This window comes from Uloborus diversus, chromosome 2, assembly GCF_026930045.1.
Source record: "Uloborus diversus isolate 005 chromosome 2, Udiv.v.3.1, whole genome shotgun sequence".
Lineage (NCBI taxonomy): Eukaryota > Metazoa > Arthropoda > Arachnida > Araneae > Uloboridae > Uloborus > Uloborus diversus.
The window spans coordinates 61,134,654-61,152,833 of NC_072732.1; the positions used below are offsets into that span (position 1 = coordinate 61,134,654).

At 31.7% G+C, this 18,180-nt stretch overlaps 1 protein-coding gene across 1 annotated transcript in view; it reads right to left on the reverse strand.

Annotated features, from left to right (window-relative positions):
- Positions 1 to 18,180, reverse strand: part of LOC129235184 (GRIP and coiled-coil domain-containing protein 2-like) — a 97,397-nt gene that overhangs the window by 10,362 nt on the left and 68,855 nt on the right. The window contains exons 11-16 of the mRNA XM_054868879.1: positions 16,601 to 16,779; positions 15,498 to 15,677; positions 11,131 to 11,258; positions 10,936 to 11,058; positions 9,601 to 9,703; positions 5,646 to 5,840 (exon numbers count right to left, since the gene is read on the reverse strand). Of these exons, the coding sequence (XP_054724854.1) occupies positions 5,646 to 5,840; positions 9,601 to 9,703; positions 10,936 to 11,058; positions 11,131 to 11,258; positions 15,498 to 15,677; positions 16,601 to 16,779 (908 nt within the window). The remainder of the gene's footprint in view (positions 1 to 5,645; positions 5,841 to 9,600; positions 9,704 to 10,935; positions 11,059 to 11,130; positions 11,259 to 15,497; positions 15,678 to 16,600; positions 16,780 to 18,180) is intronic.

Consider the following 18,180-nt stretch of genomic DNA (forward strand, 5'->3'; position numbering starts at 1 on the left):
AGGAAATTTAATTGTACTTATTCGAGAAAGGGCATCGGCTGCTTCATTTGAGCTACCTTGCAAATATTCAATGTCAGTTGTAAACTCAGAGATAAAGGATAATCATCTACTTTGCCTATTTGTGTAGGTATCTCGTTTCTTTTGAAAAGCAAATTTTATTGGTTTGTGATCAGTGTATATTATACATTCTTTCGCCTCGATGAAATGTCGAAAATATTTTACTGATTCATAAATGGCTAATAATTCCCTATCAAAAACCGAGTATTTTAACTGAGCAGTATTCATTTTTTTTGAAAAAAATGCTATTGGTTTCAACCCTTCTTTAGTCTGCAGACTTAAGGTTGAACCAATGGAGAAATCACTAGCATCAGTGTGTAATGCTAACTGCCCATCCTGCGAGGGAAAGACTAATGCAGCGCCAATCAAACTTTGTTTAGCTTTGACAAATGCGTCATTCAAAATTGGAGACCATTCAATAGGAGTGCTATCATTCTTTTTACATCCTCTTATTTGATCTGTTAAAGGGGTAAGCAGTCTTGCTGCATGTTTAACAAATCTTCTAAAATAATTTATTAATCCAATGAATCGTAGAAGCTCTGATATTGTTTTTGGCTTAGGATAATTTTGAATGATTTCAACTTTTGATTTTAAAGGTTTAATTCCTTCAAAAGAAATATCATGTCCTAAAAATGATACTTCAGTTTGAGCAAAAACACTTTTGGAAATATTCACATTTAAACCATATTTGGCAAGCCTACCTAACTACCTAACACAATTTTCATGTGTTCTAAGTGTTCCGTTTCATTTTCGGAAAAAATTAGTATGTTGTCTAAATAAGCAACATCGAAGTCTACATTTGAAAGTGCCTCGTTAATAAATCTTTGGAACGTATTTGCTGCACATTTTAAACCGAAATTTAAATATAAGAACTCAAAACTACCAAATGGTGTGGTAACTGCAGTTTTTTGAATATCATCTTTGAAAACTGGAATGTGAAAATATGCCCTAACAATATCGAGTTTAGAGAAAATTTTCTTGCCGTGTAAAATGTTCGTTACATCGTGTATGTGTGGCACAGGGTAACGGTCAGGCACAGTGACCGAATTTAACCTTCGATAATCACCACAAATACGGTAAGATCCATCCGCTTTTGGTACCACGTGAATAGGAGAAGCCCAAGGAGATTTTGAAGAACGGCATATTCCTTGATCCATAAGGTATTGAAATTCTTTTTTAACTTCGATTAATACCTTTGGATGTAAACGTCGGGGCTTAGAAAATAAAGGCGGTCCTTTTGTTTCTATATAATGGACAGTATCGTGACTGACTGGTTTTTTGAAATTTGGGATAGGATTCAATAACTCGGGAAAATCTTTAAATAATTCTTTGTACACCATATTATCCGAGACTAATTTAATTCCACTATATTGAGTTTTAGTTAACTCTCCCTTCGTTGTCAAACCAGTGACTGAATCAATTAATCTCGACTTCTTTAAATCTACTAGTAGTGAAAAATTTTGTAAAAAATCTGCTCCTAGAATTGGGCAAGAAACATTTGCTACAACAAATGGCCACTGATATATTCTACGCAATCCCATGTTGATATTTAACACCTTGTGGTCGTACACAGCTATTTTTGAATCGTTCGCAGCACACACGTAAGTGATGGGAGTTTTTGCTTTGAATGAAAAATGGGCAGGAATGCAAGAAATATCACTGCCACTATCAACCAAAAAATTTAATCCCGTACTTTTATCCATTATGTGTAATCTACACTGTTTATGTGCTGCTATGTCAGGGTAAATATCGTTATTAGACATAGCAGCTATGGCAAGTTTTTTTGAACTGCATCATAACTGCATGGTTGGCGACATTTAAATGCTTTATCGCCGAATTTTTCATGATAAAAACAAAACTCAGATGTATTTTGATTATCTGAGGGTGTTGGAACTCGTCTACTCCTAGATTGGGACCTATATCTATGATTACTACGACCTCTTGAAAATGAACGTTTTGATACCATTTTAGTTAATTCAGAAACTCGCATGGTTAAATGCTCAATTTGATTTTGCAAATTTGATATTTGCGTCATTTGTTCACTATGTTTTAGTGTTTCTGAAATTTTGCAAACTGATGGCTCCATTTTTATTTCATGAATTTTATCAGCTAAAATGGACAGTTCAGTCAACTCTGAAGTTGATGCTGATAAAATGGCTTGAATATTTGTTGGCAAACGCTCTAACCAAATGGTTTTTAAAAATTCGTCAGTAATTGAATTTCGTGAAAGTTCTTTCATTTGTCGAAGTAAAACAGATGTTTTTTTATCACCTAATGTAAGTTCACACAAAAGTTTCCGTATTTGGCTTGATTACGAATCGGAAAACTCTTTAACGAATCTATCTTTTAAAGCTTGATATTTATTTCCCTCTGGAGGAGCTATAATTAAATCCGTAACAGCGCTAAGTGTATCTGCGTCAATGGCGGATAACAAGTAGTTATACTTCGTCTCATCATTTGTTATACGTGAAACATTGAAACTAGCCTCCACTTGAATAAACCAAACTGTTATATTACTTTTCCATAGTGGAGGTAATCTGGTTGCAACTCTCAAAACTGAGTCACTTTGTACAGTATTATTGGTAAATTCAACATTATCTAAACTTTCTACCGACATTTTAAAATTTAACTGAGAATTTACAAGTAAAATAAACAAATGCAATTAAATTAAAACAAAGAAAAATTAGTCAAAGATAAAATTTATCTTTACACGAAAATAAAATTTAGGCCAGAGCATTTTCCTTCAAGTGAATGACTTTAAGTGAAGAGCATACCATAGAATAAAGCATTGTCCGTCTTCTTTTTCTTTTCCTTTTTTTCTTGTCCAAAACGTAGGTCACCACTGAGGGTGTTGTGAAGGTTTATAACAACACCCTAATTTTGTATAAGAATTTGACTCCATTATTTTATAAAAATCGACAAAACTTTATTTACATCACATATACTTCAAGAAGTCGTCATTTTTATTTTCTCAAGACCAAATTCGTGGAACACGATCTCGTGCGTCTTTTTCACTTTCTTTAATTACGTGTTGCCATTCGGCAGTTTGTGTTAAATAGAAATAAAATAATTAAATTTAAGAATTAAAAGACATTAAAAATATGGATGAAAATATAATACTAGAGAATTATCATTACGTGGTAATAATTTTGACTGAGAAGGGCACTTCATATGTACTTTGCATAACAATTGACTAGTTATTTTGAAATGAAAAGTAATTTTGATTTTCTTACTTATTTTATCTGCAAGCACATTCAATTTAAGCTTTTCATCAGAGGTGCCCACACCCTAAGGAAAAGGATGCACCCCCCTCAATGTTGCCGAGACTCCCACAAAAAGCAATAGCACTCTCCCAAATGAAAAAATACCCCTCAAAATAACCCCCCTTAAAAATTTCAATGGCGAAATCTGTGTCATGAACCCCCTCCCCTTTAGTTGGCACCCCTGTTTTCATTAGCCATTTTATAGGAATTAAAACTCAGAATAATGAGGAACAATTTTCACCGTTCTCGCTTGAAAATTGGTCTGCTACAAAAAAATCAACCATTTATCTCCAAACTGGCCATGTGTTCCAAAGAAAAGCTGAATGAATGGCACCTTGGGGGAAAATGAGATAAAAAGTTCTACAGCATCCCTTTGCAGCCCCATTCTCCTATTATCTTACCCATATAGTGATGTGGATCAGGTAAATACCCAGTGGGTAGGTAAATATTTTTTGGGTATTTACCCAGGTATTTACCCAAGGCCTGGGTAAATACCCAAAAACTGGGTATTTTCAAAAAAATGAAAAAAGGGAATAGGAATTTTTTTTTTAAATCTAAATATGAAATAATTGGTAAAACCGATACATACATATGTATAACACAGTTTATAATAATTTTTATTGAAAGATTTGATGAAATTATGAAAGAAACTTATCGTGAACCAAAGAATCTTTCTTTTCAATGTCATAATTGGAGAAGTATAAGTAATTCAATGATGAACTTCAGGATTTCAAAATCATAATCTAGGTTAGTCATATCCAAAAGGAAAGAAAAAAAAAAAGGAAGCATGAGGGATGTTTGGAAGAATAAACTGAAAAGTTATTAAGACTATGATGTTATTTATTTTACTGCTGTTTAATTGATAACCTGGCAAATATAGAAACAGTTTTCACATTAATAAGCAAAAAAAAAAAAAAAAAAAGCAAAATATTGTTTTCTGTTGCCTTGCTCATTTGCATTTGCTCCTCGGTACTTCATGAGGAAAATGTGTTCAAATTATTTTTAATACACGCAAGAAGTAATGTAGGGTGGGAAGGTTAGTATTTTTTTGGGTATTTATCCTAAGGCAGGGTAAATTACCTAGTAATTGCTCATTTTAGAAAAAAAAAAATAGGTGATATCAAAAAGTGATGATTTTCTTTTTAAAAAAACATAAACCGTAAAACATCTTCAAACACATTTTACTGAAAAAGGAATGATCAAGTATTTTTATGCTAACATTTTTGTTATACTGCATTTATTTTTAGTATTAAATTATTTTGCTCTTTAAATTAAAGCATATCAGCTGCAACGTCTCTATTTTTTCTCACACTCGATACATTTGCTTGAAATACAATATGAAGTGAAAGTCAAAATATCAAAATGAATTAAGCGAACTAAGGACTGATAAGTTATCTGCAGAATACACCTCAACACTTGAACTAGGTTTGGAGGAAATTTCTACATGTAGGATATAGGTAAATAAATATTAATAAAAAATTGAGCGGCATTTTGTTACATTTTGATGTCATGCAGGGACATATTACTGGGTAATAAAAGACTAGGATCTTAAAAAATTGATGTTTGCTTTTTTGTAACCAGTTAAGCTTTTTACTTTTTGTAGAATGGCTTTTTATATCTGAAATTTGGCTATCAACATTGATTAGGCATATCCAACACATTTAATGCAAATATCGTATTAGATTGCTAAGTTGTTTCACACAATAATTCTTTGAATATGTGATCAACATACAATTTTTGGGCAAAAATTTATTGTTTTGTATATGATTGGTTATATATATACATAGTGGAATACATACAGAAAAGTATTTTAGTTGAATATAAATTTTTGAAATAAATACCCGGGTATATACCCAATTTGGGTATTTACCCGGGTATATACCCTGGGTATTTACCCCTAAAAATAAATACCCGGGTATTTTACATCACTATACCCATATCACCTATTGTTATACTTTCCAGGAAAAAGACACAAACAGCTACAAGCAAGCATGTTTTCAGAACTGACTCTACTACAAATATTGCCAAGGAAAAACAGCAGTTAAAAGTTGCTTTTGTGTGAAAGTTTTGACATATCAGTGGTTTGAAAAATAAATTTCAAAATAACTATAGAAAATACATAATTTTTTTAGGTAAAATGCAGGGCTTTTTTTTCTCTTGAGATATCAAGAGTATTGAGGAAAAGGAGGTTTGAGCTATCAAGGTTTAACTGCATGTAAAAGTTCAATGCACTCTGCAAAAAAAAAAAAAAAATCCTAAATTCTATTATGATTATCTTGTTCATCGGAGACGTTAAAATTAATTTAAGTCAAAGACAATACATACTTCTCCTTCTTGTCTTTCTTGGGAAAAGATGTCAAATGGAACATTATTATCAGGAACAGAAGGAGTAGAAGGTGCTCCATAAGGCTTTTGTTGTTCCCTTTGAAGGCGTGATATTTCAATATCAGCAGTATCTAATTGCTTTTGAAGATCACTGATTGTTCGTTTATGCTCTTCACTCATTATTTTTATCTGCTTCTAAATATGAATAAAAGATACATATTTGAAATAACATAAAAACTTCTCAAAAATAATTTCCAAAATATGCAGAACCAGTTCATAAGTATTTAAAAAAATAGAAACAGTTCTTAGTGTATATTGCAGTTATGCTAAGAGATAAAAAAGGTCAGTAATTTATTCAGGAATGTAAACATTTCTGTACCAAAATAATGGTAAGAAATTTCTCTGAAGAGGGGTTGGCAGGAATGCAATGCACTGATTCAAATTTCATGTAAACATTTACATACACATAAAATTGCATAGATACACTAAACACTAAGCATGAGGGAAAAATTTGAATATTTTAGAAATGCAACTATTAATTGCAAAAAAAAGTGTGTAATAGCATCCTAAGCATGGGAAAAAATTCCAAAAACTAATATTTATATCTTCAAATTACCAATAAGCTTCAAAGTTTGGAAAAAGTTCAATTAAATTTTTTTTTCAACTGAAATAATAATATTTTAAATCAAAACAAAATTTTGTTGCTTACAGAAATCAGCAAAAACACTGCAAAGTTTAAAAGCGGAAAAAAAACTTCTCAAGCTTAATAAGCAAATTGATGTTCTTTTTTTTTGGAAGAATAAACCTTGCAAATAGAACTTAATAGGTACATTTTACTTTTAAAATTTACCGAACATATGATTCCATTAAAACTGAGAAAATAAATGCAGATGACTTTTATTTAAGAGTCAAAATATTTCAATTCAATTTATAAATTCATTTTTCAAACTGAGTAGTTTCTCCGGTCATTGTAACTCATGCAGGAAATGAAAAAAATAAAAAAATAAATCTTTTATTTACATTAGTTTTTACAAACAAAATTCCTTTTCTGGATAATTTGAGCATTTCAACATTTAGAACACAGGGGAAAACTTCCAGCTCAAGTTTTTTTTACGGGCTTCCCAAAGGTACCAATTTTTAAATGATATGATCATTCCATCAGATATAAAAAACAACTTATACACTAAGCAATAAATAAATACCTTTGTGCCGAGGAATAACAGGAAATATTCATCGTTGTTTAGCACAAATAAACAGATTTCAGAATACACGTGTTTCGAGGTTTCAAGGAACCCCTTTTTCAATTCAAAGGTGTGAGCTTCTAGATGTAAAGACACCCAGTAAAAGCAATGAAAATGGACAGCTGACAGTTTAAATATCAAAATAAGCAATAACAAAAGCAAAACAAGACAAAACAGAACTCAAAGTCAAGATTTATTGCATGATTCCCTCCCAGAGAAAACCGTTAAGCAATTAATTTCAGTAAAAAGACCCATAAAATACATGTTGCTGTCAAAATGAAACCGCTTATTAATAAATTAGCAATAAATTTATGTCCGAAAAAATTTTACTACGAATCAACTGCCACATTTAGCGAAAGGAAGAATAAACATAATTCAGGAAAACAGAAAGAGGTTGGAAAACAACAAAAAGTTAAACAAGTACAAAATAAAATATGAAATGGAAACGTAAAGACAGAAAAAAAGTTCCAAAGAAAGACATTACCATAACCACCTACAACGCAACGAAGAAAAAATATGAGATCAAAGAAGAGGGGCGAAAAAAGACTACCAATTAATGAATGGATGCCACATTGCAGAAAAATACGGAATGGATTTAAGATCGTTAACTAGATTAGAACGATATTCTAATGTGGAAAGACTCCCAAAAATCAAGATCTGATGAATTTGGGCATTTCTGTATAATTTTAAATGAGTTGAAATCAAAGGAGTGATTTGAATCCCAGCAGTGTTGAGCAATACTAGACTTATTGAATTGTTGGCGGGTCTGTCCAATATAGGCAAGGCCGCAAATGCAATCAATTTTATAAATTCCACAATCATTAAGAGGATCAATAGAATCCTTAAGAGACGAGAACGAAAGTTTATTAATTGGTGAAAACACAACATGGAATTGGAAACGTTTAAGTATCTTAGCGATCTGAAAACTAACAGAAGGAAAGAATGGTAAAACGACCAAATTCTTAGTGATGTAAGTTCTTTTTCAAACATTACTTTGGGGTCTTTTAGAAAGCTATTTATAAATGGAATCAATCAAAGTGGGCGGATAGTCTCTATCAATTGCCACACTCTAAGATAGTTAAGTTCAACATTAAGAAGTTCCTCTGAAGAACAAGTCTTTAAAGCACGATTAACAAGAGCATTAAAGGCAGAATATTTTTGATTAGGTGGATGAGACGATAGTCTATGAGGAGGTAAAAAAACAGCAAAAGATTTGCGATAAACAGTAGTTTCAAAACCAGACTCAGTTCGAGAAACGAGAAAATCGAGAAAGGGAAGGCAGTTATTTTGTTCTAGTTCATACGAGAACTGAATATGAGAATCTATAGAGTTTAAAATAATCAAAACCTCATCAACATTAAGATCATTATGGTTCATAAGAACAAAACAGTCATCAACATAGCGAACATAAAATTGAAACTGTAATTTTTGGAACAGCTTAACTTCAAAGTAATGCATGTAAATATCACTAAGAATGGGGATAAGTGGGTTTCTATCATTAAAAACAAAAGAACATTGTTTTAAACAAATCCGAGTAAGAAAAATTAACTCGTCAATTTCCTTAGAAGTAAAATGAAATTCAGAAAGTCTACTCTTAAGGCATAACAATGAACCTTCGACCGGTACGTTCGTAAATAAAGAGTTCACATCAAATGAAGCCATAAGAAATGCCCAAATTCATCAGATCTTGATTTTTGGGAGTCTTTCCACATTCTGAAGGTTCTAATCTAGTTAACAATCTTAAATCCATTCCGTATTTTTCTGCAGTGTGGCATCCATTCATTAATTGGTAGTCTTTTTTCGCCCCTCTTCTTTGATCTCATATTTTTTCTTCGTTGCATTGTAGGTGGTTATGGTAATGTCTTTCTTTGGAACTTTTTTTCTGTCTTTACATTTCCATTTCATATTTTATTTTGTACTTGTTTAACTTTTTGTTGTTTTCCAACCTCTTTCTGTTTTCCTGAACTATGTTTATTCTTCCTTTGGCTAAATGTGGCAGTTGATTCGTAGTAAAATTTTTTTGGACATAAATTTATTGCTAATTTATTAATAAGCGGTTTCATTTTGACAGCAACATGTATTTTATGAGTCTTTTTACTGAAATTAATTGCTTAACGGTTTTCTCTGGGAGGGAATCATGCAATAAATCTTGACTTTGAGTTCTGTTTTGTCTTGGTTTGCTTTTGTTATTGCTTGTTTTGATATTTAAACTGTCTGCTGTCCATTTTCATTGCTTTTACTGGGTGTCTTTACATCTAGAAGCTCACACCTTTGAATTGAAAAAGGGGTTCCTTGAAACCTCGAAACACGTGTATTCTGAAATCTGTTTATTTGTGCTAAACAACGTTGGATATTTCCTGTTAAACTTATGCACTATTTTCTGGTTTAACATTGGAATAAAAAAGAACAAAATCTAAAATAAATAAAATAATAATAATAATAAAATTTTTATTATAAAATTATAGTAATAAAAGCATAATAATAAAATAATAATAATAAACGCTTCAAGGGGTGCACTGGTGCACACCACCATGCAACAAACTAATTTTGTGCCAAATTTCAAAAAAGTGGACAGAATGGTTTGAGTGCTAGGCAAGTTGCACATCGACAGATGCAGATACAATACAAACTGCTTTATTCTTAGTTGAAACTAAAGTATATTAATGGTATTTTTTGTAACACAGTAATATTAAGCATATTTGATTAAATCTTACCTTATAAGTTGCGACTAACATCTCATTTTGCAGTAAATGTTGAGATGATAGTTCTTCCTGTGCAGCAGCTATTCTGTTTTTCTCAGCAGTTACTTGGTCAAGCCTTTAAAAGTCAGTCAAAAGGAAGATGAAACTTTAGTGCCAAATAACCTTGTTGTGCAAAACAGCTTATAAAGTTACAATAATGGAAAGCAAAATTTTAACTCATGTTTCAAATATGAGGGTGGTTCAGAAAGTAAGTTGCTTTAGTAAATAAAAACATAAAACTAACATTTAGAGCCTTTTCATTACATACATTTGAAAGAGAAACTCTTAAACTATTTTTCAATATAGTTGCTATTTGCATTCAGGCATTTTGCCTAGGCCTAGGTTTTGTAATACCCAGGCACAAGCATTTCAAGTCTTATTGCATTGAACTCTGCCGCCTGCATACGTAACCATTCATCGATGGCGGCCTTCAACTCCTCATTGTCCTCGAAGTGCTGTGTTCAGAGCCATTTCTTCATGTTGAGAAACAAGTGGCAATTACTGGGAGCCAGATCGGGACTGTAGGGTTCGACGAGGTCATTGGTAACAACAAACGGTCGGCCACTTCGCTTTTCATCGTGAACATTAGTTCATCCTTCACGGAACAATTGGCGCCATTATTTAACAGCGGTGTAGCTCATAAGGTTTTTGTCATACACAGAACACAGTTCATGGTGACTTTCTATTGGTTTCATTTCCTTAGCCAGAAGAAATCGAATGCTGCTATGCACTTCACAGTCAGCAGGAGAGCTAAAGATAGCGGCCATCTTGTCACTATTCTAACACCATTAAAAGGGCGTAGTGACCTTCACTTGGACACTGCCAGATGCACACAGAACTTAGCTACACAGTGCCACCTAAATCGCATCTCTATCCCCGCCCCCTCGCAGCTAGATGCCTCAGCAACTTACTTTTGGAACCGTCCTTGTATTTTAACTGATTCTTAAAAATTTATTTTGAACACAATTCAGTCAATTTAATCAATACAAAATACTGAAAATATATCATTAATAATGCATTTTCAGTATTCTTTACTAAATTCATTAATTATAAGGAACTATATAAAAGAATCTATGCCAATCTACTCCAAAAACAAAGGACTTTTAAATTGATTATTTCAATGAAGAAAAGACTAATTAATTAAAATTTTAAAAATTTTAAAGGTTCAAAATCCACAATTTTATGCCTGCTTAAGTTTAGCTGTGGAAATAAATTTAACTTCATTGGCGATTAACTTTATGATTACTGCTATTCATTTTTGTAATGCGTTGTCTTAGTTCAAAACTTTTTTCAAGGGCAAAAACTTACCTATGTTGCCACTCTAAGTCTTTCTTTTCTCTCTCATCTAGAATTTTATTATATCTTTGCAAAAGATTATCATGCTCTTCTTGAAGTGTTTCATATTCAAGTGTCAAAGCAGTTGACTTTTCACTGTAACAAAATGGAAAATATAAATTTTATGCAGTTTGAAAGAGATTTTATTCAAAAATGATTAAATTTTACCTTAAATCCTTTATTTGTAACTTTAATTTCTCATTCATAGTTTCAAGTTTTTCTTTCAAGTCTGCTTCAATAGAAGTAATTCCTGGAGTAGTGTTTTTCTGTTGTTTCAATACACTATGAACTCGAATCTGCATTTTTAGAAAAAACATTAGAAAAAATAAATAAGTTATCATCAGAAATAATCAAAATTAATCAAATAGGACATTTCTTGTCGTTACTTAAAAATTACACGATTGTGAAGCATTACCTAACTTTCAGAAGTAGTTTTTTTTTTTGCAAAAAATAGGTAGCCAAAAAAAAAAAAAAAAAAATTAATTAATTTGAATTTTGACATTTTGAATTCAAATTATGTTTTTTGCAATCACGAGTGTGTATGTAGGCGTGTGTGTTTGTGTGTGGGGGGTATGTGTGTTTGTGTGTAGGAGGTATGTGTATGTGTGTGTAGGAATGGGTGTTTGTGTCTGTGTGCAGGAATAAGTGTGTGGGTAGTTGTGTGTATGAATATGTGTGTGGGGGTGGTAGGTGTATGTAGGCAGTGGCTGGAAAAACATTTTTTTTGTAGCCAACCACAACTACTTTGTTACAAATGTAGTTAACTACAGCTACAACTACTTTTTTCAAAATGTAGTAACTATAAACTACTTTTGAAATGTATTCGCTACTTCGCTACTTTCCAAAAAAACAAGCAAATAAAAAATATACGCAATAGGTTGTCCCTCAAAAAATGGAAATCAATTTTTCAAGTCGCATACACTCTTGTATTTTTCTTCTTGTGTCAAAACAATCGTGAAAAAAAGTTTCATATAATTTGCACAAGGGCAAGCCGTGCCGACTTGCACCTGAAAGTGTAAAACAGTACTTGTATGCTAAGCCAAATCGCAAAAAAAAGTTTTTTAGAAACTCGAAATTTCTGTTGGGAAGGGTTGCCCTTGTACCCAATACCCCACGTGTACCACAAGAACATTTATTCAAATTAAAAAACATTTAGATGTGCCACACTTGACCTAAAATTTATAATTTTATTTAAAAAATTGATTTTTTTTCAGTTATTTTTTTTTAAAATTTCATCTAAATTTAAATAGAATATCAAGTTCAAAAATTACTGGCAAACACATTTACAGATCAACAATTACAAACGAATAATAAAAAAATAATGTATTTTAAATGAAAAATTTAACTCAACCTGGAAAAAAACCAGATCTTTGAGTAGTATGTGGGAGACTTAAAAATTGCAGGAAAACAAACATTTCTATTTAATGCTAATTACCTATTTTTCTACTTTACTGTTTATATTTTTTAGCTTGATAATTTCGTAAAATCTTACATTTCTGAAAATATGTATCAAAAACTTAATTTTTTGAAGAAAATTATAAATGTTAGGCACGTGTAGGCTATCTAAATGGTTTTTAATTTGAATAAATGTTTTTGTGGTGCATATGTGGGTATAGGAGCAACGTTTTATCAACAAAATTTTGAGTTTCTAAAAAAAACATTTTATTTCAATTTGGCCTAGCATTACACAAGTGCTGATTCACACTTTCAGACATAATCGGCACTTGCTGCCGTTGTTCAAATTACATGATTTTTTTTGGATGTAAAAGGATAAAATATAAGAGAGTGTGCGACTTGAAAAATCATCTTTCGATTTTTTTTTGAGGGGGGGATCCTGATAGACACACACACACACATTGTAAGAGAGTTGAACAAAAAAGATTGATAAATTAGCTTATCAGAAGACAATAAGAAAAATGTCCGTTATCATACTCTCACACACTGTAATGCTCGTATTTATTGTAAGTCCTCCAGGACAGTTCAATTTCATTCTTTTCTATAACATTTTAAGTAGCTTCTTTTTATTTGGTGAATACTGTCAAAAATTTAAGCCTCACTAAAATATTTTTGTTTTTTAATTTTCGGTCAGTTCATATAAAATTCACCAAATTTTCCACTCGCGAAATCACCGATATCTTTATTTTCGCGAAAATAAGTGGTTTTTGCAATATGAATATTGGGGAAATATGAAAATTACAACGGCAAAAAAACTAATGGTGTCAAACAGATAGAACATATGGCGTCAAAGTGAAATGCCTGAGGTCAGTTCGTATTTTTATGAGTCTTATTTCTCATTGCATCCGCTGATGTACTTGTGTAAAATTTGAGCCAATTAAATTCGTTTGAACCTTTTTTTTTGTTTCCAGTTTATTTAAAAGTAGTTTCCAGAAATCGCTACAAACTACTATTTTTTGTAGTTAACTACTCACTACACTACGTTTTTAAAAAAGTAAAGCGCTACACTACAAACTACTCAAAAATGTAGCTACTACAGTAGCGTCGCTACTTGTAGCGCGCTACTTCCAACCACTGTATGTAGGCATATATGTTTGTGTCTGTGTGCAGGCATGAATGTGTGGGTAGTTGTGTGTATGTGTTTGTGTGTGTATGTGTAGGTGTCTGTATGTATGCGTGTGTGTATGTGTTTGTGTGTGTGTATGTGTAGGTGTCTGTATGTATGCATGTGTGTATGTGTTTGTGTGTGTGTGTATGTGTTGTTGTGTATGTATGCACATGTGTGTAGGACATGGATGCAACCTGGAGACGGCTTTCGCTATAGGAGCAGCATCAGGAGGAGCCGGTCGATCGTGATGCTGCAGAGGGGGCTGGCGGGAAAATAAAATCATAGGAACGCCAAAACAGTCAAATGAAAGCAACAAGCAATCGTGATTGCACAAAAAAAAAAAGACTCAAAACAATAATTTTACAGTTAAGTTAGATTAAATTAAAACCTGTTTAGGTAATACCAATGAAGTTTTGTAACCCAGTGCGTAAATAAAAGCAAACCAGTCAAGGCATATGTAGGCACCCTCACAGGACATGCATGCAACAAAAAGCCCTACATAATTCGCACATTATCAAAAAAAAAAAAAAAAAAAAAAAAGATGGAGGAAATAATCCCAATTCTTATCAGAAAGAAAGCTTTTAACAATGAAAAATTAAATCATAATATATCCAAACTTAATAGGGGAACCATTAACATATTTTATCCCTTGAAAGCACAGAATTTTCTTAACTGGAATGCCTTACAAACATGATAAAACTAAATATAACAAGCATAAATTAAGTAATAAATCACCATTACAGCTTTGTTCTTGTTTTGCCTTCTACATATGTATCCAGTAACATTCAAAAATTATTCTGCTGTGTGCAGGTAAATGGCAGTATCTCCAGAAATGAGATTTCGAGATATTTGATGAAAGTTTAGACGTTTTTTGTGCTTTTTTTTTCGGCGGAAACCAAATGAACAAGCTTTTAAAATAAAGCTAAACTACAATAGATGACAAAAAGGTAAAACAATTAAACATTTTCAGTTATGTGATGTCCCTTTACTTGTCCACGGCAGTATCAGTTACAAATAACTGTAAATATTACTTTTAAAAACAGAAGAAAAAAGAAAATCAATTTTTGATGGGTCTTAACCCCTTAACAATCTGATAATTTTCAAGAAAACGGTCATAAAAGTGTCTACTTTTTTAAATTTAAGAAAATGATATAAAAATAAGTGTATGAATAACATGTGCATTCAATTTTTCATTTTCAATATTTTTTAGATTGAAATTTTAAAAAATTTAAAATTTTATGAAAAATCAACAAGCAAGCCCAAGCAAGCAGCGAAAATTTAAGAAATACATCTTTTAAACATTAAAAAAGAATTTTATTAATCTTTTGTGTAATATAAGGAAAGATAAGTAAATTTTTCTTGTGTGATAAATTTCAAAGCTTGAGATACAGAGGCCAATGTCACAATCTGGTAAGTTAGTACCAAATTTCCTTTCTGCATCTCTGTAATTACATTTAAATCTGCAATTACATTTAAAATGGACTGGTGCTGCCATCTAGTGTATAAAGAAAGAAATAAAATGTATTCCGGACAAAAAAAAAAAAAGAATTGGTTTTAATAGTTTTGTCGCGTTAATATTGCACACCCCAGCACAGCAATATCATAGGAGCGAGAAATGGAGGTCGAATTCCCAGCACAGCATTTTCACTGGAGCGAGGGGGAAGGGGTTAAGTTATTATCTATGTTTTTACTCTCCTGCAAATGGAATTTTGAATACATTTCTATTTTTACATTCCAAGGCCTTTTAAAGTCTCAAGCCTTACTGCCACACAAGGACTTTCTTCAGCACTTATAGAAATTTTGTAATATTTTATTTCAGTATGTATAAGAAATATCACTTTTGAAATCGATGTGTCTGAAAATGCATTCAATAAATTGTGTGAAGTAAAGTCAACCAGTTTTGTTTACATAAATAAGCATGTAAGTAAAGCAATACTGCAGTATAATACCAAAAGAAAAAAGAACTTTTTACCTTATAATTTTCAAATTCTTGCTTGACACTTTCAACTTCTTTGTGGGCAATTAAAATTTCCTGTTTTTGTGTTGCAATTTTAGATTCAAGAGATTTCACAATCCTTTGATGATTCTCAGCAGACATTTTGATAGATTCTTTTAAATTTTGCGCTTCTATAGAAGTTTCAGACAAATGTAGCTATAAAAATGAAGTCAGAAAAGGTATTTAAAAAAATTGCCTAAAATAAGTTTTCCAGTGTTGTAAACTAATAGTACTTAAACTTTGCACTGAGGGCTAAATCAAAGGTATGCTATTATGTCAGTGCTGTAGTTAGAGAACATTATTTGGGAGAACATACTCTTTTATGAGGGGACACAGCCATGTATTTCAGATGACATGGCTGACAAATTCGTTATGCCAAAAGAGGTTAGTTTAGATTACTGTATGCTTCAGTTCAAAAACTAGATACTTATTTCATTAAAAAAAGATGATTCGAAACATAGTAAAACTTGCATCATTTAACTGAATCGAGCTCTATTATAATTCCAAAAATACACTCATTTGAATTTATTGCATATATTATTTTAGCAATTTAAGGAAGATAGTATTTAGTGGTCAAATGCCTAGGTTTAATATGCATCACTGTTCTAAAAAGTAATTAAGCATAATTCATTAAATATGAGTTAGTTAAACATAAATTTCACCAATGGTATATACCTTTTAAAGTAAACAGGACTGTAAAGAACGGAGTACAGATTTTTTCGTAAATTATAGACTCTATTTTTCTTTGCATTTTCATACTTTTGTTGAGGGGAACAAGTTACAGAATTTTTAAAAGGCGTCCCTTTTTACCTCTTACAGATATTCAATAACATTATTAAAATTACATTAAAAGTATTCAGTGCTTAGAGATGGATTCTTTATAACAAATTTTAATTAAAGAAAGAGGTTCCTAACATCTACATTTATCCATTGGGAAAACTTGTAAATAGAAAATTTTGCAAAACCTATGATGATATAGACACAAAAAATAATATTCAGGGCTATAAAAGAGCAAAAATGCAAGGTAAGAAGAATCATTAACTCATTGGGAAAAAAATTCAAGCTATGAAAGAAATTACTTTATAATTTTCTTCTTTTTGAGTCATTATTTCTAGTTGAATTTGAAGTGAAGAATTCTGTCCCAACAATTCTGTTTCATGCTCTCTAACAGACATCAGATCTACTTTTATTTTCTCTAACATGTCTTTCAGGTTTACAGCTCTTTCTTCTTCAGTTTTTTTCAGCATTTCCGTAGATTCTGCAATCAAATCATTTTTTAAACTTTGCTACAAAATATAAATATACCACATCGTAATACTTTAACATTCACCAAAACAGCAATAATTTATTATGATAATAATAAAAGCTTGTATGAAGGGATACATTTTTTACCACAAAAGATCAGGTATTTGATCATGCTCTTTAATAACCTTTATTTATTAACAATAACTTACATATGTTTTAACATTTGATAAATGGTGTGGATTACATTTTCACTTCAAAATTTTCCTTCTAAGCCATTATTTATAATAATGTACAAAATATAGGCAATAATTTTCAAAAGTTTCCCCACAAAAACTTATTTCTTCAACATGCAAATATACAAAAGTAACGACATGCAGCAGGCCCTTAAATTACCTTAGCTGGTCTTAGTCAGTTTATCATTCACCAATAAACCCAATAAAAATCAGCAGTCTCATTTAAATAATTTGTGCCATTGCAAGTGACTGCCACTTCCTACACTTCTAAATGCCAACAACCTACAACCAGTGGCGGCTTGTGCCTTGAAAAAGTGAGGGGGCCAGATCATGTATGCACTCGTACACTCCCCCACCCCCCATTTTTATTTAAACTTTCTTTTAATTAAATAAAAATTTTTGCATTGCTTTGCAATAAGGTTTATTGAATTTGAGTAGGTAAAATGACCGCTTGAAAAAAAAAAGGAAAGAAAACCTGACCGAGACAAATACCGAGTAAATAAATTTTGAATTCCTTTTTTTTTGGGGGGGGGGGTATTACATGTCACTTTTCTATTTACAGATACATAATTATAAAAGGTGTCGACAGTAAAATAGTATATTTGCTTGAGTCATTCTTTGCTTTGAGCCGTCCTCAGGCGCCAGTCAAATGAAAAAAAGTAGCAAAGAAGTGTCTGGCGCCCGCCGATTGCTTTTTATACAACAAATTTAACTGACGACCGCTATTGTAAAACTATTTCCTGTTCTGTAGGCATCGATTCAATTGATAAATATTTGAACGTGTAAATATTTTATGTAAAGTCTATGTAGATAACTACTCCCTTCTTTTGTGATTGTAATTTTTAGGTGTATCGTTTTTGTTGTGCTGATTTTATTTTTTTAATGTCTTGTAAATAGTTATTTAGTTTCAATCAGTGTTTTGGAATCAGTGTCGTGCAAGTAATGTAAAATTTTAGTTTCGTGTCGCGAAACCTCGTTATACGAGAGTTCTTGTAAATTCAGACGGAAACTGTGCTGAAGAAAGCTGCGTTTGTCAAGAAAGGACCACCCAAAAAGCAATGAAGCGTTCGGGTGACAAAACTTTGCTGTCTTTTTTTGAAAAGTTACAAAAAACAGATAAACACGAAACTGATGGATCCCGAGTTCCAGCATCAGACTCGGGGGCTGCGACGTCTTCGTCC